At 45.3% G+C, this 27,627-nt stretch overlaps 1 protein-coding gene across 1 annotated transcript; it reads left to right on the plus strand.

The window, feature by feature from the left end:
• Positions 1-669: 669 nt before the first annotated feature.
• On the plus strand, positions 670-27,084 carry GNG4 (G protein subunit gamma 4; the record flags this gene model as incomplete). The annotated part of the gene is made up of 2 exons (XM_082855230.1): positions 670-768; positions 26,956-27,084. 2 exons carry the CDS (start codon positions 670-672, stop codon positions 27,082-27,084), a joined length of 228 nt encoding a protein of 75 aa, XP_082711356.1.
• Positions 27,085-27,627: the final 543 nt, after the last annotated feature.

A 27,627-nucleotide genomic window follows, 5' to 3' on the forward strand; every position in this document is an offset into this window, starting at 1 on the left:
CCCTGGTCAGGGAACTAAGATCCAGCATGCTGCATTGGCGTGGCCAAATAAATAAACTAATTTTAAAAAAAGAATAATAAAGCAGGCTCATTCAGGGGAAACTTGCACTTTGCGGTGTAGCTGGCTAGAGGACACCGTGTGAGACAGTGGAAAGAACCCTCAGCTAGGCTTCAACGCTTTGCGTCTGCGTTCTGGCTCCACAGATTTTGTCTGTGGGACCTTTGACTCTTGGCTTCATTTCTCTGAGTTCTACACTTTCTTCACTTGTAAAATGAAACTCAGTCTATTTTGCCCACTTTCAGGGCTGCTAGAGGAGTGAGTGAACAAATGTGTATGAAAATGATTTATTACTAGCAAAGCACCGTACAAATGTCAAGGTATTACTTATGGCCATGGGGGTGGTAATGTGACTCTGGGGCCATCTGTTATCTTCTGTTTCGTCTCGCTGGGGCTGAGAAGGTCTGGCAAACAGGAGCCTGATGGCTTGCTCCCGTCACTCGGATGAAGCACTCCTTCCTCTTATCCCAAGAGGGTCTGCTCCCATGGCTCCCTGGCCTGGAAAGAGAAGCTGCAGGGGGTAGGAGGCGAGAAAACTGAGGGGCGTTCTGCCTCACTTTGGAAAAGCAGCTCTTTCAACCCCTTAACTTTGGTTGTTTCAGGGGCAGCAGAATGAAAGAAGGCATGTCCAGTAATAGCACTGCCAGCATCTCCCAAGCCAGGAAGGCTGTGGAGCAGCTGAAGATGGAGGCCTGCATGGACAGGGTGAAGGTAAGCACGCACAAGCCGGCCTGGCCCTCTGACCAGCGCTCAGCTCCAAACAGTGCCCCCCCACGCTCAGAGCAGCCTCCTGAGAGCAGATGCGTCGCCCCGTAGCGCATCCAGCCAACGCTGGCGGCTGTAACGTTTACAGACGAGCGTTTGCTACGGAGTTCAGAGCGTGCCTGAGATCCAGTGGGTGCAGAATACACAGTGTGTGGATTCCGTGAGGAGTCACCAAAAATAGACCCGTATTCATCTCAGCTCTCTTTAGCTCCGTTGTCATGCCAGTAAGCGAGGGAGAGTTGAGCCGTGAGATCCATCATAGTTTTCCTGCCTGATCCAGTGACTCTGAGGTTAAACAACGTCACGTATTTTGACAGGGGCGCTGTCGGGAGTGCAGCATCGAGCCGTGCACCGCGTTTGTCATACGCTCCTTTGGGGAGGAGAGGGAAGAAAGGTGCCAGCCGCCTCCCACCATGTTCGTTTCTCTGAGGAGTGTAGTTGTCTTCACGCTGGGCGAGCTGAAGTGAGATGAAGCCAGCTCTTCTCCAGGTGCCACTTTGAAGCGAGCAGGGGGCCGGCGGAGCAAGTGGCTCTGAGATGCCGCTTAGTTAGGTTCATGGACTGTAATACACCTGGAAGCCCGTCGGGAATCTGACAGCAGGAAACACGAGTCCAGTGTGTCTGTGGCCTTTCGGGACACAACACAGGGCTCTCACCCAGACACTGGGATGCAAATGAGACAGAATCCATGGGGCACTGGGGGACTCCTAAAGCCTTCTGTTGGCAGAGCGAGCAGTCCCTTCCCCAGGCTCCCACCCCCGAGAGCTGTGGCCAGGTAACACCAGCTTCTGCTTCCGTCAGGATAGTTATTCCCCTTCCCTGGGGACGTCCAGGTACGAGCTGTCCAAGGAGGCAGTAAGCAATCACAGTGAGTGACACAGTGCATATACCACGCAAGAAGGGGATGCAGGACGATACACATCGGTCTAAGTGGACCAGCTATATCTGCACGTACTGATACCAACTACAAATTAGACATCAGTCCTGGATCCCTAGGCTAGAAGAGGAAGCAAGAAGAGAAACAGTTCTTAAAGAGGGGGAGCCCCAGTGGTGTAGAAATGGGTCTAAGGATGAGCACTGCAGACAGTCAGGAGGCTACTGGTTCAAGGATAGACTAGACCTTGGTGAGAGGACGAGAATGCGGTGAGATTCGCTCTTTGGACAGAGATGCCTAAGCACGTGCTCTGGCCTCAGCGCAGTCCTGGGATATAAACACGAGTGGAATGTTCCGTCATGTTGCTCAGAGAAGACTCCCGGGAGTCGTGAGCTGGGAGTGGGTTGGGAGGTGACACGGGGGAGAAGGGAAGGCCAGTGTGAGCTGACGGTGGCTCATTGCGAGCACTTGGACTTGACGGAAGAGCTGGTAGTTGTGCTGGGAGGGCAGCTGGGGGATGCCGTGTGCACACGTACAGTTCATGGAAATGACTGGGTGTGCGCCGAGGCTACGTACGGGATGACTAACAACAGTCGATAAAGTCGTCAGAGGCCGAGGGCAGCGGAAGCTGTAGAGGTACCCGGGAGAGGCCTCGAGGGGAAGAGAGCGGAGGCAGGATGGAGAGGCCAGCACGCAAGAGACTCAGCAGAACTTAGAGGGTAAGTGTGGGAGCCGCCAGGAAGAGAGAAGCTAGACCCCAACCGTCCAGCCCATGGCCTGAGGACTGGAAAGATGGTGGGCACCGGTTTTGGCGATAGGACAGTCACCATGCTGGGGAGTTTTACTTTGGCAAGGAAGATACACTCGGTGATAACAGGTCCTCACCTGTGGCCTTCACCACCCAGGAGTCATGGTGGGGACCACATGTCCCCACGAGGAAGGGCCCTTCAGGAGTCACTAGAGGCACATGCACAGTCTCCGAAAGAGGCGGAGGAGATCATAAGGAGATCATAAGGTCCAGTTCCAGTCCAGAGTCCAGTTGGTTACTCAGGTGGCATCAAGGGATGGGCAGTCCTGTTCTTGCGGTGAGCGGGTTATGGAAATGCGGCTCCTCGATCCTGGGAGAAGCCGCCCGGCGGGATCTGCGGCCTCTGTGGTAATTCCAGGGCCAGTGACAGCCGTGTCAGGTTTGGTTCAGAGCTGGCAGAGTGTCGTCACAGCAGAGATGATCCAGGGCCGCCTGAGGACAGAGGTGGCCCTGAGGAACCACATGCTGGCCGTAGCTTCACAGTCACGTGTGGTGTTTTGGCTTGGGTTTTGTTCACACAACCTTGAACTTTTTCTTTGTTTGTTTTAAATTGTGGTAAGATACATATAACATGTAACTTGCCAGTTTAGCCATTTTAAGTGTACCGTTAACTAGCATTGCGTACATCCACAGTATTGTGCAGAGCCACCCATTTCCAGAGCTCTTCCTTATCCCCCAAAACAGAAACTCCACCCATTAAGCTCTAACTCCCCGTTGCCCGCCCCCTTCCTTAGCCCCAGCAACCTCTCCTACTTTCTGTCTCTATGAATTTGACTCTTCGAGGTACCTCATTGATGTACACGGAATCATGCAATATTTGTCTGAATTTTGTCTATGGCTTATTTCACTTGGCATATGCCTTCAGGGTTTGTCCAGTGTAGCATGTGTCAGGATTTCATTCCTTTGTAAGGCTGAATAGTATTTCATTATGTGCATGGACCACGTTTTACTTACCCATTCATCTGTTGATGGACATTTGGATTGTTTCCACCTTTTGGCTATTGTGAAGAGCGCTGCTGTGAACATGAGTGTGCAAGTGTTTGGGTCCCTGCTTTCAGTTCTTTGGGGTATATGCCCAGAAGTGGCATTGCTGGATCATATGGTAATTCTATGTTTAACTTTTTTGAGGAACCACCATACCGGTTTCCATGGTAGCCATACCTTTTTACATCCTCCCCACCCCCACGTCCTCGCCAATACTTGTTATTTTCCTTTTTTTAAAATAATAGCCATCCTCATGGGTGTTACGCTCACACTTTATTTGATATTGTTGTTTTTAAGATTTTTTTTTTTTTTTTTTTTGCAGTACGCAGGCCTCTCACTGTTGTGGCCTCTCCCGTTGCGGAGCACAGGCTCCGGACGCACAGGCTCAGCGGCCATGGCTCACGGGCCCAGCCACTCCGCGGCATGTGGGATCTTCCCGGACCGGGGCACGAACCCGTGTCCCCTGCATCGGCAGGCGGACTCTCAACCACTGTGCCACCAGGGAAGCCTGTTTTTTTTTTTTTGATGTGGACCATTTTTAAAGTCTTTATTGAAGTTGTTACAATATGGCTTCTGTTTTTTTGTTATTTTTTTATGGCTTCTGTTTTATGTTTTGGTTTTATGGCCGCAAGGCATGTGGGATCCTATTAGCTCCCCGGCCAGGGATCGAATTCGCACCCCCTGCATTGGAAGGCAAAGTCATAACCACTGGGAGTCCCTCACACTTGATTTGAATCACTAGACGGACGCCCCTTGCTTCAGGGCACAGGATGGCTTTGGGGAAAAATCTACTTGATGCAACTCTTTGGCGGAAAAAAAAAAAAAAGTGTGTATTGATATCAGTTAAGCCAGACAATAAAAACAGAATGTGGGAAGAAAGAGACTCCGTCAAGGATACTCCAGATTGACCTTGATGAGGACCTTGAGGAGGGTGGAAATAGGAACAGCGTCACCAGGGAGAAGAAGTGGCCTTTCTAGGGTGGCTGAGAGTTTACTGCAGGAGGGGAAGAAGGAAAAAGGGAGCCTGGGGGTAAATGACCGAGGGAAGCTGTGTGGAAGGAGGAGAGGAACGGTACCTAGAATTCACTGACCTCATACAAACAGTGAGGGCAACGCCAGGTCCAGATGAAGGGGGAAAAGGGCAGTCTGACTGCGTGGTGAGGATGTAGGAAAAGCGAGTGTGCCGTGCCTTCCATGGGGCCCGGAGAGAGGGAAGAACAAGGGGAAACAGCTGGAGGCCCCGTGGAAGAAATAATTGCAGTGACAGGTCCCACAGAGCCGGCTCCCAGGTGGAAGCATGACAGAGGGGGACCCAGAGGACAGCCTGGGCGTGAAACCAGAGAGGAGCCCCATGGCTTGTACGGTGTGTCGCCGACTGCAGAGCCCACCTCCCGGCTTCGTAGTTTGCTCTGCTTGGAAGAGCATCTCATGGGGAAGGAAGGATGGAAACGATGGCGTTTGCAGCTCAGGGGAATAAAGGAGAGGTCTGTTAAGGGGAGAGAAGGGAACAACTACCGCATTAAGCAGTTGTTTGGGTTGCAAATATAATAAAAAGTATTCGTGTGAACCCAGGGAGGTATGGGGCAGGTCATGGAGGAAAAATGTAGAAATATCCACTACCTTCCTGTCTGTCCCCCGCACACATCATCTGCATAAAAGCACTAGTGTCAACATAGACTTTGTTCCAGATTTTGCAGGACGTAGAAGAGAGGCTTCACCATATAGCCCACAGCCAGCCCTCAAACCCACACACCGCTGCGTTGAGACCCTCCCCCCACACACCCTCAGCATCCTTCTTGCCTCTCTTTACTGTTACCAAATCGCTTGCCACTCATAAATTAATACTGGAGAGAGAGAGAGAGACAAACGTTGGTAGAAAGGAAAGTTGCTTTTAATCAGAATGCCAGCAGTCTGGGGACATGGTGGATTCAGTGTCCCCCCAAAACTACCTCTGAAGATTCTGCTCAACCATGGAAGCCTTTAAAGGGAAACAGGGAAGTCATCTCAGTGAATCACTGAGGTAGGGGGTCAGAGTCCTCGCCATACCCCACTGCGTGCAGGCGTGTGTGCAGCCTTGTTGATTCCTCGTGATCGTTCTTTGGATGTTGTCTTGTTCACACAGTTCGTTGGCGAGATTACTGACACGGAAGCTAGGGGAGAGATCTGGTCATCTGTTAATTACCTATTCTTCATTTCTACTTCTTTGATCAATGGAAAGAACCAACGGATTAGGCAAGGTATTGTGTGGTCAAACGATGTGAAAGGGGTGCTAGGGCCGGAGATGAGTAGAGCATGGGGGGCACCTGGTGTAAGGTTAGTGACAAGACAAAGGGGGCCGCTGTAGAGAGGTCTTTCCTGCCAGAAGCTGCTTATCCTGCCTTCATTCCTTTAATGTTTACTGACTGCCTTCCCCAGCTCAGCCCTCTCCCCCAGCATCCATGTGACTCTTCTCCATCCTACCTCAAAGCTCACCAGGGCATTTCCCAACAAAGCTGGGTGTTCCTCTTTGTGAACCTGTAGCAGCTGCTTAAAAAAAAAGGTAGATGTGTTCCATGCATCGTAAGCACAGGGAGGATTCAGCATAGAACCTATATGGCCTCCCCAAAAGCAGAAGCTTAGCAAATAATACTCAGGATCTTAAAAAATAAAGAACACAGGGACTTCCCTGCTGGCACAGTAGTTAAGAATCTGCCTGCCAGTGCAGGGGACATGGGTTCGAGCCCTGGTCCGGGAGGATCCCACATGCCGCGGAGCAACTAAGCCCGTGCGCCACAACTACTGAGCCTGCGCTCTGGAGCCCGCGAGCCGCAACTACTGAGCCCGCGTGCCACAACTACTGAAGCCCACGCACCTAGACCCCATGTTCCACAACAAGAGAAGCCACCGCAATGAGAAGCCCGCGCACTGCAACGAAGAGTAGCCCCCGCTCGCCACAACTAGAGAAAGCCTGCATGCAGCAACGAAGATTCAATGCAGCCAAAAATGAATGAATGAATGAATAAATAAATAAATAGCGAGCACATAAAAGATGACTTGGAAACTGTTTTGGTCCCTTGGAAAAGGGCACCCATAACCTTATTCTTACTCTCATCCTTTAGAGGTTCAAGCAATATAAAGTTCTATTGGGAAAGCACATATATGACATGGATCATCAAATAGGGAAAATTTGTTGAGAAATTACGGCAGATACGAGCTGAGCAAAGTATAAGATTCTTAAGTGAAGAAAGTGGTTTGTGGAGCCTGACTGTCCAGCCCAAGAGAAGACTTCAGCTGCAGAAAAGGCGTTGCCCCCTGGGGGAGATACAGAGGCCCTGAGCAGGCCAGGTCCCAGGCTCCCAGGAGGGCTTCTGGGAGCTGCCTCTCCACTGGGTACCCCTCAGGGTGTTCTGATTCTCCTGACACTGGGCCAACCGCATGGGCTGTGGCCTGTTAGGCTCTGGGGATGGATACACACCTTGAGCAAACCAGTACCTCTCAGCCAGGGACCAGGAAGCTGACAGACTTGCCAAGCTGCATTAGGCCCATCTCTCTCACTTGCCTTCAGTAGATAACTTAAACAGCTGTGGGCGTGCTAACAACCCCGAAAAGTGCCACCCTTGGGATGAAAGTAATCTTGTCACCACAAGCTTACAGATGAATGGATAAAGAAGATGTGGTACATATATACAATGGAATATTACTCAGCCATAAAAAAGAATGACATAATGCCTTTTGCAGCAACATGGATGGACCTAGAGGTGATGATACTAAGTGAAGTAAGTGAGACAAAGGCAAATATCATATGATATCACTTATATGTGGAATCTAAAAAAATGATACAAATGAACAGAAACAGACTCACAGACTTTGAAAACAAACTTATAGTTACCAAAGGGGAAAGTTGCTGGGGGAGGGGGCAGGTGGTGGGATAAATTAGGAGTTTGGGATTAACATACACACACTATTATATCTAAAATAGATAATCAACAAGGACGTACTGTATAGCACAGGGAACTCAATATTCTTTAATAACCTAAATGGGAAAAGAATCTGAAAAAGAATAGATATATGTATATGTATAACTGAATCACTTTGTGGTGTACCTGAAACTAACACAACATTGTAGATCAACTATACTCCAATATAAAATAAAAAAAAAAACAGCACAAGCTTGATTTGCTGATTGTTGACAGACAGATTGCCCTGTTCTATGTCAGCCTCCCTTCTGTAGACTGCTGAAAAAATGAGGGCAGGAAAAGAAGAATGGCAGATGACAGATGTGCATAAAGTCACCCAAAGAGATGGTGGCAGTAGTGAAACTAGGCTGAAAGAAGGAACTGCCACAAAAGAAGAGAGATTCTATCATGAGATGTCTAAGAATGTTCTCTTCTAGGAGTTTTATGGTGTCATGTCTTATATTTAGGTCTTTAAACCATTTTGAGTTTATTTTTGTATATGGTGTGAGGGAGTGTTCTAATTTCATTGATTTACATGTAACTGGCCAGCTTTCCCAACACCACTTGTTGAAGAGACTCTTTTCTTCACTGTATATTCTTGCCCCCTTTGTCATACATTAATTGACCGTAGGTGTGTGTGCTTATTTCTGAGCTCTCTAGTCTATTCCATTAATCTGTATGTTTTTGCACCAGTACCATACTGTTTTGATTACTGTAGCTTTGTAGTAGTTTCTGAAGTCTGGAAGGGTTATGACTCCAGCTTTCTTCTTTTTCCTGAGGATTGCTTTGGCATTTCTGGGTCTTTTGTGGTTGCATATAAATTTTAGAATTATTTGTTCTAGTTCTGTGAAAAATGTCTTGGGTATTTTGATAGGAATTGCATTAAATTTGTAGATTGCTTTGGATAGTATAGCTATTTTAACAATATTAATTCTTCCAATCCATGAGCATGGGGTATCTTTCCATTTCTTTAAATCATCTTCAATTTCCTTTATCAACGTTTTATAGTTTTCAGCATATAGATCTTTCACCTCCTCATTTAAGTTTATTCCAAGGTATTTTTAAATGTGATTTTAAATGGGACTGTTTTTTACTTTCTAATATTTCATTGTTAGTGTAAAGAAATGCAGCAGATTTCTGAATATTGATCTTGTATCATGCTACCTTGCTGAATTCATTTATTCTAATTTGTGTGGGACTTTAAGGTTCTCTATATAGAGTATCATGTCATCTGCAAATAGTGGCAGCTTTACTTCTTCCCTTCCAATGTGGATACCTTTAATTTCTTTTTCTTGTCTGATTGCTGTGGCTAGGACTTCCAGTACTATGTTGAATAGAAGTGAGAATTTAATGGGAAGTCTTTCAGCTTTTTACTATTATTACATTGGTTGTGGGTTTGTCATAAATGGTTTTTATTATGTCGAGATATGTTCCCTCTGTACCCACTTTGGTGAAAGTTTTTATCATGAATGGATGTTGAATTTCATCAAATGCTTTTTCTGAGTCTGTTGAGATGATCATGTGTTTTTTGTCTTTCCTTTTGTTAATGTGGTATATCACATTGATTGCCTTATTCCTACCCCTGGCCCAACTTTCTGTTGTACTTATCTTTTTTGTATTGATTAGTAAGAGTTTCTTGCATATTATATATTACAAATAGTTTTCCCAGTTTGTTGTTTGTGTTTTAATTTAGTCTTTGATTATTTTTGATGTACCAGTATTTAAAAATTTTACTATGAAAACTATCAATATTTCCTGTGGACTCCTTTGCTTTATACATAAGCCTTTCCATGATGAAATTAGATCAACAGTCACCTGTATTTTTTCTATATCCTTTATTATTTCAGTTTTTACATTTAACTGTCTAATCCATCAAAATCTGTCATTTACTTAAGAATCAATATAAGAATTTTTTCAAAGTTTTTAAAAAATTTAAACCAGTTCATAATTAACAACCCATAATTCCCCCTCTTGATCTGAAATGTGGTAACTGATTCTGCTCTCCCACTTTTGAGCAGATACTGACTCTTCAGAGTATTTCTGTTCCTACTTCTGGTCACTCATCCCTGTTTCCATTACTGGATCTCTATCTGCTATATTCCTGCTAGTGGTCTCTAGTTTTATCCCTAGCCTGCTTTGCTTTTAAACCTTCAGGGTCTTCTTAGGTATACTCATCTACTCCTGTGACTTTTTAATATATGTGTCTCCAGCCCAACCCCCTGAACTTTTGTTCTGTATATCTAGGTGCCTACTGGTCAATTCCCCAAAGCCTTAAAATCAGCACATCCCAAACTGACCTTTTTTTAATTTCATCCTGTTCTTTTTGTGTATTCTCTCACTCATTTCTTTATACCACCATCTGCCTGGTCTCTCAAACAAGAAACTCTCTTTCATCCCATATAGCTAATATATTTCCATATCCCACCAGTTTAGCTCCCTGAACATTTCTGAGATCTCTCCCCTCACCTCCATCCTCATGGTCACATGTATTGTCTGACCAACTGCAGAAGCTGTAGGTGGTTGATCTGCCTCTAGTCTTGCCCCTTCAGATCTGTCCTTCCCCTTTCTCTAAATTAGTCTAGTATAAAAATCTGACTTTGAATCCCTCTATTTAAAACTGGATAAAATAGGAGCTCCTTAGCATGACCTACAAGACTCTTGATTCAGTCCACTCATGGTGTCCGAGGAACTGTCAATACCCCTCCAGGCTCATCTCTTTGTACTCCCTTCCACATGTCTACACTCACACTTTCTCCGGCAATTTCTTAAATATGCCCTGCTGTAACAACGCTCTTTTGCCTTTTCACGTGGTAGTCTCTTCATCTGGAAAATTTCTTTCACCTCTGCCTGGAAAATATCTATTCATTAATCATATGCCAGAGGGGAAAAACAGACACTGGCCTGTGAGCCTTGGCATTCCACCCGCCTGGCTTTTCACAAAGGTGGTCTGCTTGCCCTAAAGTGGGAATTAGCCAAAAACCGGAGATTTCCACCGTGGGGTTGGACAAGCTGGGGAAGGTATGAAACATCTTTAGAGGGAAAGCTCTAAAGAATAACTTACCTGAACTAGGACTTTCCACTGCCTCCGGTCTCATCACCCACTCAAAGAACTGAATGAAGATGTTCCAGCCACACTATAAAGAGAATATTCAAATATTGCTTCAGCAAACAATGAAGGGGGTCAAAGGGAACCTCCCATACTGTTCTTTCACAAATAGCAGACTTGGATTAGAACTGCCCTCTTTCTAAGTATAAAAGAAAAAAAATTGGACCTATGCAAATATTCTGCCAAGGTATCAAGGACCAGACTCTAGCGTATGAAAGGCTAACGGAGCACTCACTTAGGAAGAAGGCTTCTTCCAAAAATCCAAAGAACATTTTCGTTGACTGCTTTATAGTCTCCAAAAAATGTAAAGCAAACATAGAATCTATGAAACAAGAGCTCAAGGGAGAGATAAAATAATGAGTTGAAAGGGAGGTAGAAAAGCTAAGGAAAGAATTTGAGAGGGGGGTGGGGAACACCATTAGAAGGAGCAAAGAGTCTTTTTTTGTCTGACTCACTTTACTTAGTATGATAATCTCTCTAGGTCCGTCCATCTTGCTGCAAATGGCATTATTTCATTCTTTTTTATGGTTGAGCAGTAGTCCATTGTATATATGTGCCACATCTTTAGCCATTCATCTGTCGATGGACATTTAGGTTGCTTCCATTTCTTGGCTATTGTAAGCAGTACTGCGATGAACATTGGGGTGCGTGTGTCTTTTCAAATTATGATATCGCTTATTTGTGGAATCTTAAAAAAATGATACAGGGCTTCCCTGGTGGCGCCAGTGGTTGAGAGTCCGCCTGCTGATGCAGGGACACGGGTTCGTGCCCCGGTCCGGGAAGATCCCACATGCCGTGGAGCAGCTGGGCCCGCGAGTCATGGCCGCTGAGCCTGCGCATCTGGAACCTGTGCTCCGGAACGGGAGAGGCCACAACTGTGAGAGGCCCGCGTACCGCAAAAAAAAAAAAAAAAAAAGAACACATCAAGTATACAGGCAGGGGAAGCGATCATTTAGGACAAGTACACCTGACTTAACACGTGTCAGATGCTTGAATCCTCACGCCAGACCTCAGATGTTGGTGCTACTGGTACCCCAGTCCTCAGACAGGAAAACCGAGGCCCACAGTTGTTATGTGATGAACTGAGGATACCAACCCAGATCCTTGATTATCATTACACTACATTGCCACACACACCCCCCACCAAAGGGCGGAAATATCAGTCTGGACAACATTGCACCTCAGTTCAGAAGGTGCCAGCCTAAAATTCTGCAAAGAAGTTGCCACCCAACCAAGTGGTCACATGTGTCCTAGAAACAAATATATTCTCAATTAGGCAGAAAGTTAAATATAATGCAAACACATGCTTCTTTTCTTTAGCAAAATTATTTCATTTTGTACAGTTGCATTTCACAAAAGGAGATAACAGATGTGCATATTTTGTGATCATTTACATGTGGTGATATTTATTAGGACTGTAAGAAAGTTTCTGGTGAAGTTCCCACTAGATCAGGAATTCCTTCGAGTGGGGGCTGTCCTCTTGTCTTGGGGTCCCACACACTACTTGGGTCATAGCAGGTCACACTGAAGTGTGGACTGGCTTAGAACAGCCCAAATCAATAGCAGAGAATCAGGGTCAGGTGAGGCCATCTGTGTATCATAGGCTTCATTCCTACCAATAAGGGGTAGGAAATCTGCAACTACGCTGGCTCAGACATCACAAAGAAACAACACAACACCCGCAGGCATACTTTTTGATCAGGGCTATGAAACAAAGGCCCTGCCTTGGGGCGGGTGTCCACTCTTGCCTTGTGAGGTCTCTAACTTTGTGCTGAGCTGCTAGGACCACTTCAGTGTCATCTGCCCTACAGATCTTCTGGACAAGGATCCTTCAACTGAAAGCTCAGCCTCTTGAAGGAACTGGACTTGCAGGGTGAGCCCTCTGACGAGCCTGTGCCCAGCCCAGTGAAGAGCTCTTCAGGACGTCAAAAGCCCCACGTTCGTTGGTGAGGCAACAGCTAAGGTCCACTCGGCCTCAGTATCCCTTTTGACTGCACTGGTCACTGCTACTGGACGCCCAAATGTCTGGTCATTTGTTTCTTCAAGATACAGAAGCCTTTTTCCACCAAGCTTCAGAGTCTCCTCCATGTAAGCCTTTGGTGGAGTCCTTCCAGCTGTATCTTTGGGCTCCCGCTTGCATTTTATGGGTTCTGACAGTAGCAACAAGCCCTACCACAGGAGAGATGGGACTAACATATCAGCATTTGGTGTTAAAAACCTTTTTCATCACCCCACACCCATCGGGATGGCTACTGTCACCGAAAGAGAAAAAAACAAGTGTTGACAAGGATGTGGAGAAATTGGAACCTTTTGCCACTGTTGCCAGGAATGTAAAATGGTGCAGCCACTGTGAAAAGCAGTATGGCAGTTCCTCAAAAAAATTTTTTTTAAAGAATTACTTACAGGATCTATCGACTCCACTTCTGCGTATACATCCCAAATAACTGAAATCAGGCTCTTTGAGAGAGATTCGTACACCCAGTTCATAGCAGCATTATTCAGAAATGCTAAAAGGCAGAAGCAACCTAAGTATCCATCAGCAGATTAATGGATAAACTGTATACAGGCGTACCTTGGAGACACTGCGGGTTTGATTCAGGTCACCGCAATAAAGCCAATATCGCAACAAGGTGAGTCACACACATTTTTTGGTTTCCCAGTGCATATAAAAGTTATGGTTACACTATACGGTAGTCTATCAAGTGTGCAATAATATCACTATATCTAAAAGAAATGTCACATATCTTAATTTAAAAATACTTTATTGCTAAAACTTGCTAACCATCATCTGACAATGCATGGTTGTCATGAATCTTCAATTTATAAAAAATATGCAATATCTATGAAATGCAATAAAGTGAAGCACAATAAACCAGATATGTCTGTATATCCACACAGCAGAATATTATTCAGCTTGAAAAAGGGAGTAATTCTATCACTGTTTTTGAAGAAAGCAAACTTAAAATTATTGTAAATTTTAGTTAGATAAATAAATGTAAGGGTATCCAGGAAGTTTTAAAAAAAAAGTGTATCTATTTGAGGAGGAAGATATGTAGAATATTCCTACTAGGTATTAAAGTTTATTATAAAATCATAGTACTTAAAGATTTATGATACTCCTTTAGGAATAGACAAATCAATGGAAAAGAATAGGAAGCCCCTAAATAGACCCAAGTGTATTGGGAATATGAAATACAACCCAGATGTCATCTCAAAGCAGTAGAGAACAGAGTATTAATAAGTGTTGCTGGAAACGGCTAGCACTTTGGAAGACAAAGCTGCATACACCACTCATTTTATCCAGATAAATATCAGATGGACTGTATTCATCTGCTAGGGCTGCCATAACAGAACACCACAGACTGTGTGGCTTAAACGATAGAAATCTGTGTTCTCACAATTGTGGAGGCTCCAAGTCCAAGGTTAAGGTGCCGGTGGGGTTGTCTGGTGAGGCCTCTCTCCTTCGGTTGCAGACAGCTGCCTTCACACTGTGTCCTCACACGGCCTTTCCTCTGTGCTCATGTCAAGAGAGAGCCTTCTAGATTCTCTTCCTCTTCTTATAAACACAATCCTACTGGATTGGGGTCCCGCCCTTATGACCTCAGCTAGCCTGAATTACAGTCATCCCTTGGTATCCCCAGTAAGGGACTGGTTCCAGGACCCTCCTCAGATACCAAAATTCAAGGATGCTCAAGTCTCTTATATAAAATGGTGTAGTATTTGCATAACCTACACACCTCCTCCCATATACTTTAAATCATCTCTAGATTACTTTTAATACTTAATACAATGGAAATGCTATGTAAACAGTTGTAAATACAACATAAATGCTGTGTAAATAGTTGCTGGTGTGCAGCAAATTCAAGTTTTGCTTGTTGGAACTTTCTGGATTTTTTTTTTTTGGAACATTTTCCATCCGTGTTTGGTTGAATCCGCTGACACAGAACCCATGAATACAGAGGACCGACTGTATCTCTGTGAAGGCCTTCCAAATACAGTTACATTGGGGGTGTTGTCCTTAAAAAGAAAAGTCAGCTATTTTACCGGCAAAGATGGGTTCATTTGGGAATAGTACTTAATAGACTTGAAATTCAGGACAAGCATGCTACAGCAAAAACTATAGGCAAGTCCAACAAACAAAGGAGAGGAATGTTATTTTATAGAGAAAAAGGAAGACGCTGGGAGGGTTGTTTTGAATGGAAGTCCTTTGGAGAAAAGTGAGAGTTCAGGGTGACAATAGTTTCTCGTCGGCCGAGTTTGCTGGGGTATTTGATATCTTGTAGGAGATGTCCTGTTGGGGCTTGTAATTGAGGAGTCTTCTCCTGTTGCTGGTTCTTCTGTTGGGGTTTGAAATTGACAATGCTTCCAGTAATTGACTTGAGTGGTACTTCCTGACTTCATGAGAGCTCCCCCTGCTGGCCTCCTCGCTCCATTTTAATGAGGCTTCCCTTTATTAATTTTTACGGGGGTGTGGCTTCAACCTCTGAGTTTGGGGAAACACATTTCAGTTCATAACTTCAATCAGAGATTTAAATATAACAAATAGAACCATAAAAATACTAGGAAAATAGGAGCAAGTATTTTTATAATGTGAGTTTGCGAAGGCCAAGCATGTTACAAAATCCACAGTTCATTAAGTAAAAGTTTTGGCTGGATTTTAAAAAAAATTCTATATGGTAAAAATCTCCCAATTAACAAATTAAGAAAAATATTTGCTACCTGAATAACACAAGGTTAATTTCTTTAAATTTAATTTCTCTGAAAAATCAATAAGATAAAAAAGAGCCCCCTTTTCTTAAATAAAATGCACAAACAGCATGAATAGGCAATTTAAAAAGGAGAGATGTAAAGGGTCAAATATATGCAGAGACATTTACCTTCAAAAATAATATAAGAGTTGTGCCTCCGAAAAACACTGAGATCCACTTGGAAAAAAAAAAAAAAAACCCAACAACTGAGATCCAGGCTATTGACGTTTTTAATTTTTGCTGAACTCCAATGTCATCCATCAACTGTTAAAGGAAGTGAGCAGTTGTTTTGATAGCCGGAGTGGAAACTGGTACCATCTTCCCAAAGGGTAGTTTGAAATATGTGTCAAAATATTTTTTGTTCACACTCTGACCCAGCATTCTCACTTCTAGGAATTTACCCAAAGGAGAATCTCATAAATAATAAAGGACAGTAAGAATTTCATCAGAGCACTGTTATAATGTCAAAAAATTGTATTTTTGTCCATCCATAGGGATTGGTTAGATAGTGTCGATGAAAAATTAATCAGTCGATCTAAGAAAGAAATGGAAATTTTTATTGGCACCAAATTGAGGATTATAACCCGGGAAGAGCATCTCAGAAAGCTCTGAGAACTGTTCCACCCTTTACAAGTCAAAGCAGAGTTACATGTTTTTTGAGACAGAGGGCTGTACGTCAAATGATGGATTATTGACAGTTTGCATACTACGGATCTGCAGGTACAAAGTGGTGGGTCATGTGACCCCTTACAAGATCAAGAAGGTACGTAATCTTGTAAGGTGTCGTCTTGTTGATGCTAGGAGAATGTTGCGCTTTATGGTTGCGAGGTATTTCTGTGGAAGGGGAGGTTTGCGTGATGCAGAATGCGCGTACACAGTGCACAGTGCGGGGAGAGAGGCGGCCAAATGGCAGAGAAAATTTCTTATGTCTAAGTTTTTCTTGTCTTGCCATAAAATATGAATTTTATTTCACATAAGTTATATATAGGCAGTGTTATAGCATCATTAAATGATGTACATCTGTGTGTACTGAGTGAAAAGCATATTGCAAAACAGCCTGTGAGATTGTATGTACAAAGACGGAAAGTAAGATGTCTGCAAAGATGTTCACCAACATGTTCCCTCCAATGGCAGGGTTTCCGTTGATTTTTATTTCCATCTTTCTACTTTTGGAGTAATTTTACAAACAAATAAGGATTTTTATTGTTATAAAGACAACAAAGTGTCACCACCACCACCACCACCGCCCCCGAGGACTCAATTACTCCCTCCTCTGAAGGGGGTGGGGGGGGCGTGCCACGTGAGTTGACCACATAGTGCAGGAAACAGAAACAGGGACTCCTGTTCTTTCCACGCAGGATCTCACCACCGCACCATCAGCCTAAGCCACTTGTATTTCAAACCCAGGAGTGGCTTTTTTTTTTTTTTTTTTACTACTGTCAGTTAAGTTAAACAGATTCAGTTATCTTCACATGCATTGTTCATTTCGTGTACAGTCTCTGTCTTCCTCCCTATTGCCAAATGCAAAACCTGACCGTATTTTTAAGTAAACACACGGCACAGAAATCATAAATGATATTCCAAATTTTAGTGTGAGTTCGCTTGGGATTGTTTTTGTACTAATGGTTCTTCTCTCCAACAGCCTGGATAACCCAGAGCTGTTTGGTGGAGCCAGACGGTAAGTGTCCGGAAATTTGCCGACACAGCCCTCTCGGCATCAATGTTGTGGCTCTTGCTTCACATTTGGTTGTTTATTTTTAAAATAAATTTATTTATTTATTTATTTTTGGCTGCGTTGAGTCTTCATCGCTGCACGCGAGCTTTCTCTAGTGGCGGCGACTACTCTTCGTTGTGGTGTGCGGGCTTCTCATTGCCGTGGCTTCTCTTGTTGCGGAGCATGGGCTCTAGGCACACGGGCTTCAGTAGTTGTGGTGTGCGGGCTTCAGTAGTTGTGGCTCGCGGGCTCTGGAGCGCAGGCTCAGTAGTTGTGGCGCACGGGCTTAGTTGCTCCGCGGCATGTGGGATCTTCCCGGGCCAGGGCTCGAACCCGTGTTCCCTGTGTTGGCAGGTGGATTCTTAACCACTGCGCCACCAGGGAAGTCCCTCACGCTAGTATTTGAGCCAGGGCTCTTTCCTCATAATTCTTCTAACAACTATGTCTTTAACGCATATTATTCTTATGTTTTTCTAGCACTTCCTAAGAGGTGTGGCCGTGCTGCCAGCTTGTGAATTCTTTGGAAAGAGCAAAATGTGTTTTTTATGGTTTTATTTTTCCAGAAGATAAAACATGCACTATTAAGTTTCTGAAGCCAAAGCACAAAATTCTGAAGCCAAAGGCAGTAGTTGTTCAAACAAAAGAAGAGTGAGGCTCAAATATCACGGTATTCCCCGTGAACAAGTGAGAAAGAGCAGAATTGGGGAGATCATCATATTCTGATAGGTCATAGGTGGACGCTTGAAAGGGTCCGGCGAGGGCTGCCCTGGTGGCGCAGTGGTTGAGAGTCCGCCTGCCGATGCAGGGGACACGGGTTCGTGCCCCGGTCCGGGAAGATCCCACATGCCGCGCAGCGGCTGGGCCCGTGAGCCATGGCCGCTGAGCCTGCGCGTCCGGAGCCTGTGCTCCGCAACGGGAGAGGCCACAACGGTGAGAGGCCCGCGTACCAAAAAAAAAAAAAAAAGGGTCTGGCGAAATCCAGGAAAGGGATGTAATTAAGATGATAGATGATATTAAGGTGGAAAGAGTGGTATTTCTAAAAGAAAATAAATATAAATTGTGTCACATGACCCGCCAAAAGTCTAGAGGCAGTGCTGATAGGTTTTTCCTTTTCAGTAGGTCTCGTCTGAACTCTGTAGCAACCCTTTCTCAATCCAGCTTCTGCTAGTTTAACAATTTAGGTTTAACCCTTTTGTTCATTTTCCCTTCCTCTGCCAGAAGCATTTATAATCCTCACCCAGACCTTTAGAAATTAAATGATTCAGAGGATAACTTTCTACAGTCAAATTTAGAAATAAAATCCAAAAAGGGGGATACGAATGAGCACTTCTAGAACAGGTATCAGATAAAAGGAAAGGAATCTTTGAATTAAATCAGAGAGTAGAATGTGAGAGTAGAACAAGAACATGAAGGATTTCCCTGGTGGCGCAGTGGTTAAGAATCCGCCTGCCGATGCAGGGGACACGGGTTCGAGCCCCGGTCCGGGAAGATTCCACATGCCGCGGAGCAACTAAGCCCGTGTGCCACAACTACTGAGCCCACGTGCCACAGCTACTGAAGCCGGCGTGCCTAGAGCCCGTGCTCCGCAGCAAGAGAAGCCACTGCAATGAGAAGCCCACGTGCAGCAACGAAGAGCAGCCCCTGCTCGACGCAACTAGAGAAAAGCCTGCGTGCAGCAATGAAGATGCAATGCAGCCAAAAATAAATAAATAAATTTATTTAAAAAAAAAAGAAAGAACGTGAAGAGCGCCTCCCACTTCAAGAGGACGTTTTGGGCGGAGGCACCACAGGCATCATATTGCCCTGATCATTTCTGAGAAATGACTTCATGTCTATGGCTCAAACACCCTTCCCACCCTACCAGAAAGTAGCCAAGTGAGTAATGAAATAATAACACACTGTATGTATAATAGCATCTGTTATATCATTTAGCCACAAACCACCAGGTATTGCCATTCCCGTTTACAGGAGTGGAAACTGAGTGGCCAGCTGACACAGCTCAGCAGTGCTGAGTGCAGCTCTGTCAGGGACATTGCTTTTTGACTCACAACCCCATGCTTCCTCTTTAAGAGATGCTGTTGCTTTCTAGAATCCCTAGAGCTAGAACCTGCTTGTTATGTTCATCTTGCACCCCTACGTCAGCCCTAGAAAGCTCTTGAGTGACTCACTAGTTTCTGTCACCACATAAATTACTCTTTTGGCGAACTTGCAAAATGACTGAATTATGGCTTCCTTTGTGGGAAATTGAGATATATCAAAGCTAAGAGGTGGTCAGAGTCATACAGGACACATAGCAACCTGTTGGAAGTGTTTGGTTAAGTCAAGGTCCAGGGTAGACCTGGGTCAGTCATTCTACACAAGCTGAGAGCTTTGCGGTTCTGGTGGTGAAGACCATGTAATGACAAGCTCTTACACTTAGATTAACTTGGAGATATTAAAACTCTCTTTCAAGCATCTTAGAATTACCTCTTAATGTGCAATCAACTTCTGATGTGGAAAAAAACCTTTATGCTGGTGATAGGAAACAGCAGCTAATCCTCTATTCTGGACATTTGACTTTAGAATTCAGAGAGGGACTCTCTGTTATATTATTCATTTATTCACACATATCTCCCAACCCCTCTGGTTTCCTCTGGGAATAACCTTACTCCCAACTAGATGCTATTTGTGGCCTAGAACCCAATGATTGAGAATTATCTGTATTGATCTGGATCAATACAAAATAGTTGCTGGGAACCACTGGAAGCCAAATGTCTGCTATAACAGAGTACCATAGACTAGGTAGCTTAAACAGCAGAAATTCATTTTGCACAGCTCTGTAGGCTGGGAAGTCCGAGGCCAGGGTGCCAGCATGGTCAGGTTCTGGTGAGGGCTCTCTTCCTGACTTACAGATGGCCACCTTCTTGCTATGACCTCACATGGAAGGGAGAGAGAGAGAGAGGGAGAGATTCTCTCTCATGTCTCTCATAAGGGCACTAATCCTGTTACCGACCAGGGTTCTTGGCCTCCTTAATCAATAGAAATTGATCAGAGGCCAGACAAGAAATTCAGGCAAGGCTTTACTGGGGGCCCTGCTGCAGCTGGGGGGGTGGGGATGAGAGCAAGTAACAGGTTCCCTTGCTTGCTTGCTTTGCTCCCTGAGGCAGGGGGCGAGCTTGTTACTTACATGGCGTGAGGGTAGGGGCAGGTCCAGGGGTCGGGCTGGAGGGGCGGCTTAGGTGGTTTGCCCACCCCTTGGTGGTGCTGTGTGCAGGGGCATGTGCAGTACCCTGCTTTTGCTCCTGACACCCTTTTTTCTGCTCCCGGCTCTGCAGAAGTGGCAGTTGGGTTTTGGGTCTTTTTGTATCTTTTAGTCCATAATTTTCCCCAACTGCACTTTGTACAGTTATTTTTAGTCCCTTATAGTTTCTCTGTTGCTTGGGGAGACGTTTGTCCAGGTGCAAACATTCAGCAAAGGGTCCCAGGTCCCAGGCCTGTCTCAATCCCATTCATGAGCGTTCCACCCTCATGACCTAATCACCTACCAAAAGCCCCACCTCCAAATATCATCACATTGGAGACTTAGGCTTCAACATGTGAATTTGGGGGGTGGTGGGAGGACAGACACATTCAGCCCATAGCGTAATAATTTGGAAGTATCTTGAGAACGCCCTTAAAAACTGGTATGTTGATCTCAAATACTCTGCAGCATTAGAAGAAAGAAAAAATTCACAAGGATTCACCCTGTAGTGTTAGCTCAGGACTTAGAGGTGAGGCATAAACCTGTGATGTCCTCAGGATTCTACTAGGGATAAATGGCGTATGACTTCTGCTGGAGTGTGTACCAAGTTTGACCTTGTGAAAGATACCATTGCACAATGCGGGCTGCAACCTGGCTGTGCTCTTGACTGTAATCCTGCTTTGTTTTCTTGGGGTGGAGGGAGGAACAGGCAGAGCCATCAAGGATGATTGTAATTGATTCCAAGTAGTATTGTTAAATGGACCAGAACTGCTGAGAAATAGGTGTGAGTCGCTCCACTTCAGATGCAAAGGGTAAATGCAGTGGGTGTCACAGCCAGAATAGTAATTATGTCATCTGCCTTGTCCAGGAATGTGATTTAGTAATTGCCACATTTTCTCCCCATCATTGAAGCTTGTAATTATAGTGCAACTAACGGGATTATGTGCTAACTTGGGCTGTTTCAATCACCTCTTTTATTCTGCAGTGTAATGGTAAAATTCCACAGTTGTTCCCAGGCTGCTGATTCTTTTCAACATCTGTTGTCTTGTAACTTCAGTACTAAGGAGAGGAGGCAAAAATTCTCTGGGCATTTCATAACAGAGGCCTTTAGGCAGAGCAGACTTCAGGCTTGATGAGAAAGCATAAACAGTAAGGGAGTTTCACATTTCCAACCATAATAAAATTTTCCCTTTGCAAGTGAATCGTCTATTTTATGTTTCAAAGATGGCAGATGTTTCTGGGATATGGTGAAGTCTGCAAGCCATATTTTATATGCACTGAAGGAAACTTTCAACCATAAAAATCAATCTAGGGCTGATTAAGGAAACCCTCTCTTTCAATCTAAGGAGCAGATTTAGGTTAATTAATGCCTGGATACTAAACTGTGTGTTAGGATGTCACCTTTCATGTGGAAGGCTCATTAAGATGTTCATTACGGGACTTCCCTGGTGGCTCAGTGGTTAAGAAGCCGCCTGCCAATGCAGGGGACACGGGTTCGAGTCCTGGTCTGGGAAGATCCCACATACCGCGGAGCAACTAACCCCGTGAGCCACAACTACTGACCCTGCGCTCTAGGGCCCGCGAGCCACAACTACTGAGCCCGCGAGCCACAACTACTGAAGCCCGTGAGCCTAGAGCCCGTGCTGCGCATCAGGAGAAGCCACTGCAAGGAGAAGCCCGCGCACCGCAATGAAGAGTAGCCCCCGCTCGCCGCAACTAGAGAAAGCCCACGCACAGCAACGAAGACCCAATGCACTCAAAAATAAATAAATAATTTAAAAAAACCTATATATATAAATATAAAAAAAAAACTATAAAGGTGTTCATTACATGTGTGTATCTTTTCAGATCCCATTACAACAAACTTCAGGGGTTATCCAAGATATTTTGGCTATACAGGGATAAAGGGACCTTAGACACTGCATGAAATAAAGCTGATAGCGAAGGTGGAAAAAGGTGGAAAACTCCCTTTTGTTGTAAGATGACTTACACGCTCGTATACCATACTGTCCAGTGTTCTCAATAATCTGAGTGCATCTAGGAAGCTAAAATTGCGTGGAGCTAACCCAGACCCACACATTTGGTCTTAAACTGGGCGCCAATTACTGGGCGCTAATACTGACTTGATTCCAATTTCATTCCTGTTGTACAGGTGCACGGATAGGACTCTGCAATCCAGAGGCGTGCAGTTATAACTAAGCAAACGCATCTGTGATCCTAAAATAACAACAACAACAAAAGGAGGCAATCTAAGAACAGCTTGTTTTCTTGAAAGAAAAATTGTGGCATCTCAAGTGCAGTGTCACCTTTGGAGGTGACAGAAAAATCCCTAAATTAGACCTGCTTGGAGCTAGCGAGGCCAGACATTAACAACATGGTTTTCAGGGCGTCGTAGACATGGGGCTGGGAGGGGAGCAAATACACAGCTGTGAGACCGGAAGGAGACCCAGCCCCATCTCGCCTCCGCTGGCGTCCCCCAACGCCCCATTTTTTTGAACCCTCTCCTCCCATGTCCTGGCCTGATGGTTGGCGATGCAGCGCCCCCTTGCGGTTGCTCCCGGGAAATTACACTCGTCAAATCCACCCACGATGGATGGATCTGAACATGTAAACTGATCAAGGGGAAGGAAGCTGTAATGTTGGGATTGTTAGCAAGCCAACTTCGGACCAGATGGATCGTGTTGTTAATAGGTAAACTGAGGCGCACTAAAATTTTTGAAGAGTTTATTTAGGCATACGTGGAGTCGAATCCGGCAACGCCAAACCAAAGGTAGTTAGCCGTCCACCGACAGGCGTAGGGCAAGGTGTTTATAGAGAAGATGCTGAAGCAAAGCAGCTATTAGGTATAGCTTAAGCGGTTGTCTCAGGTGGGAAGACCTAGCTGGCTGTTTGTAATTGGTCTTAAGTTTCACTTTCTCAAATTCTCCGGCTTCTTGGTTTTGGTTAGTTTACGAAGGCTACTAAGGAATTAGAGCCAACTCAGTGTAATAGCGTCCTTGTCTAATTCTCTAACAGCGTGTAATGCAGGTCACAGCCTAGAGGGAGGAGTCTCAGGGTGACATTGGCAGTGTCCATCCAGTCACTCCCCAGGGCACCGGGAGAGAAGAAAGCCAGTCCCAGCTGAGGACACTCACCTGTTAGGGTTTCCTTGGCAAGACTGTCCCTGGATTAAACAAATGACCTAAGAGACTTCAGTTGCAAGACTCTTTTCCTACTGGTCACGTGGGTTCCCAGGTAGCTGGTCTACAAGGAGAGTGTGCTGGCCCAGCAGACAAGAACTTTCCAGCCCACCTTACAGTTAAAGTTTTCATAAGCAGTTGACCAGGCAGCTGCTGCAGCATTTAGCTTCTGGGGCCAGACTGCTTAGCTTCAAGTTCTGGTCCTCTCTCTTACTAGTTGTATGACCTTGGGCAAATTTCTTAACTTTCCTGCATCAGTTTCCTCGTCTGTAAAGTGGCTTTAAGAATAGTACTTAGGGGCTTCCCTGGTGGCGCAGTGGTTGAGAGTCCGCCTGCCGATGCAGGGGACACGGGTTTGTGCCCCGGTCCGGGAAGATCCCACATGCCGCGGAGCGGCTGGGCCCGTGAGCCATGGCCGCTGAGCCTGCGCGTCCGGAGCCTGTGCTCCGCGGCGGGAGAGGCCACAACGGTGAGAGGCCCGTGTACAGGAAAAAAAAAAAAAAAAAAAAGAATAGTACTTAGAAGAATTAAATGAGGTCATACATAGGATGGTTCATTTAGCACGGGGCCTGGCACATAATAAGCACTCAGTAAATGTTAGCTATTGTTTTTATTAATGGTTTTATACAGCTGTCTCTTGAACTTGTTTAATATAGATCTGCCACAGGAGATGAGCCATTCTTGGCATGCCAGAAAATCGTGTTTCTGGGTTCAGATGGCTGGGACCAGCCTCTGGATAAAGGAGGCAGGTTAACCAAGGTAACTGCCCCTGTGTGGAAGTGGATGGGGTACTCAGGCACCCCTGTCTCCCTGCCCTTGTTCATGGCCCTGCAGTGGTGTGCAGCTCTTCTCCTGTGATGTTTTAGTACATACTGATTATTCTAGTGACTGTATAATTTTTTAGCTCTTCTCAGTTAGATCTTTAGAGGACAAAAATCCTGCCTTATTTTTTCCCCTATACCCTTTCAATGAGCTAAAAGATGAACACTCAGTAAATACTTCCCAGATGAGATGATAAAGTTTATAGAGAATTCAGAACACATGGAAGCATGTCCCCAAAAATGAAATTGATGGGGAAAATGAAAGCTAGAAAACTAGAGAGGGGATGTTAAGACATTCTTAAATGAAACATCTGGAAGAGCCCACTGAAGGCAGAGCTAAGAGGACAGGTGGCTGTTAGGGGAAGAAAGTCCCAAGACTGCCGTCCTCTTGTGTGTGTGGGCCTGGGCAGCAGTGTAGACCAGTTCGCAGGGGTTGCCAGAGAAGCCGCTGGATGACTTCCATGGTCACCCTAACAAGGTGGCCACGGAGAAGACCCCATGCCGCTCTGGGCCCTGGGAGAAGCCTGGAATGGAGAGTAGGGGATGGTGACTAAGGCAGTCAGGGGAGAGCACCTGGCTTTGGATCAGAAGGTGGACGTCAGCGTGCTGCGTGCCGAGCGCCGTCTCTCGGCTCCATGCCCACGCGCTCACTCTGTGATTCTGCTTCTCTTGTGTGTCCATCGCAGCTTTGTGGGCTTCAGAGACAGCTTCCCTGCTCATGTGCTCTAGTCCCTTGTGATGGCTTCACAGGCCCCCTGCAGGCCCATATTTGTGGCCTCACCTGGGAGATTCCTGTATGTGTGTCCTGTAAATCACTGCAAACTTCATTCTCATTCAACCCAACATCCATTTATTTAGGATCTAAAATATTGCCGTGGTGCTATTAGAGCTCAGATTATAGACTGTTTAGAGTAAACAGGATCTTGGAGATTTCTAACTCACCCAGTCTGACAAATGAAGAAACTAAAGCTCAGAGAGTTTGAGTTACTTACCCAAGGTCACACAGGCATCTTGGGGGCAGAGATGAATGGGGAAGCCTGATGCTCCATTCCACACTCCCAACAAAGGTAGACTTTGTCAGGATTTAGGTTGACTCATCGGCTCAACTTTTAGTTGTTTCATTCAAAGGAAAAATTCATTACATATCTCTACTGGAATTCTTTGTAGGATTCCAGGCACTGCTAAGATAGGTAGGTCTGGGCTGGAAATCAGAAGAAGAATTTCTATAAAATTTTGGAAGATGGGCCAGTATTTAAAACCTGATGGAAGGTGTATGGCTTGCACATACTGGGGCTTTCAAACATTTTTCATTCACTTGTGGAGTGTTTTTTCATTCTGGAGAAGATTTAGACATTGAATGTACAAAAAGGATTAACTTTGCCTGCTATATACTTACCCTGGCCTGTAGCCTCTAATAAGCACAAGCTAACGGGGCAGGATGTTAATTCACAGACCACTCATTTGCCAGACACGTGACACAGACCACGGGCAAAATGAGCTTCCTCTTGGCGAATCCTTCTCGGCACCTGGCCTTCTCCCAGCAACTCCTCCCCTGGAACTCCTGGAGTTGAGCTGGGGGATAGTTTGATCCACAGTTGCTGGGTGTCAGGAGGCTTCAGACAAGCCTGGAAGGAAAATGGAAAGGGTGTTCTGGTCAGGAGCAACTGTCTCCTCAGGGGAGTGGCCATTCCAAGTTCAACATGTGCTTATATGTGCGTTCTATATTAATGTGCTTATGATCTGTGTTCTGTCGAGGAGGAATAAGTGGCTGTGTTGGTCACGAGAGTAGATTGCAATAAAACAATGACAATAATAACTACAGTCACACTGGCTTGGCTTGAGCCAGCACTCGGCTTTATCCTGCTAGAAATGGTTTCGCAGAGTAATGGTGGGGCTCCCGGCCTGGAGCTTCCACTTATCCCTTAGTTGAGAGGAGGACGAGGCTGTCTGGACCTTCCTGCTGGCCCCTCATTCCTCTCTCGCTATTGATCTACTCTACCACCAGGCGACATCTCTTTGTGTTACCTAGCCTATGCTTGTACTGCTCAATGCACAGCAGGCCAATAGATAGAGAGATGAGGTGTTGGGACATGGAAGGTGACTTTATTCAGAAAGCCAGCAGACCAAGAAGATGGTGGACTACTGTCCCAAAGAACCATCTTCCCTGGAGTGAGAATTCAGGCTTCTTTTATACTAAAGGGGCAGGGGGTGTGGCTGGTTGTTGCAGACTTCTTCACGTAGGAATCTTTTGTTTTTGCACCTGTCCCCATAGGGCAGGTCACGGTGTTCCTTTAAACCTCCAACAAGACAACTGTTGTCCTCTGTTCTGCAACTTTTTATCTCTCTATGAATGGAAAGGCGTTTTACCTTTAAAGGTCAGAGCTTTGAGAATAGGTTCTCCTCTATATTTCAGGCTACAGGCAACATTCTTTACAGAAGGTGCAGAGCCAGCATGACTAAGCACAGGAAACAGAGCACAAGGGTTAGAGCTAAAGGAACAGATGCCTTATGGAGTCATGTTTGTTCTTCTCTATCACATTTCCTTGGAAGCATATTTCAAAACCTGTCTCCTCTGGGTTTGCACAAGTCCACTCTCCAGACCACAGAATGGCCTTGTCGTTGGTGGTGCACACGACACAGCCTGTCCTTGCGCTTGTCCACTCTCCAGATGGACACCTCTGCCTCAGACCCACCGTGAACCAGCCTCTAACCCTGCACCTGTGCTGTGTCCCCCCCCCCCCCAGGTCTCCCAGGCAGCAGCGGACCTCCTGGCGTACTGTGAAGCTCACGTGCGGGAGGACCCTCTCATCATTCCAGTGCCTGCGTCAGAAAACCCCTTCCGAGAGAAGAAGTTCTTTTGTACCATCCTCTGACTCCGTTTGCTATGAAAATGTCTCCTTTCCGTCCGTAAAATCCCTTGTAGAGACCGCGCATGCTCATAGCTTTAGGGAGCTCTGCCCACACCCACCCCCGCCCAACCAGGATTGCCCAGGCCTGTCTCCTCTTTTCACTGGTTTTCTTCACTGCATTCTATTTCACTTTTTCTTTTCATTTTCATGTTATTTTCATTATTAGAAAATGAAATAGACATCTTTGTAGCCAAATAACAAATGTGCCAAGTAAAACTAAGTATGGGTTTAAGGGCTTAAATTTTTTTAACATCAGTTCCCAAGTTTACATAGGTCAAGTGTATACATTTCAGTGGATAATTTATTGAGGAGAGATAATTTATTGAGAAGTGGATAATTTATTGAGAAGAGAAAACAGTCCCCCATTCGTGATCATTCAGTGTCAAATCAGATCATTTTGACCAACTGAAGTATATGGGTAACGTTTCCATCTCTCTTCCTGGAGAGAGCAGTTCTGCAAGTTCTCGATTTCCTGCTTTTCTGTCATCCTATTTAAAGAAGAAATAA

The sequence above is a fragment of the Leucopleurus acutus genome, assembly GCF_964270905.1.
Source record: "Leucopleurus acutus genome assembly, chromosome: 14".
Taxonomy (NCBI): Eukaryota; Metazoa; Chordata; class Mammalia; order Artiodactyla; family Delphinidae; genus Leucopleurus; species Leucopleurus acutus.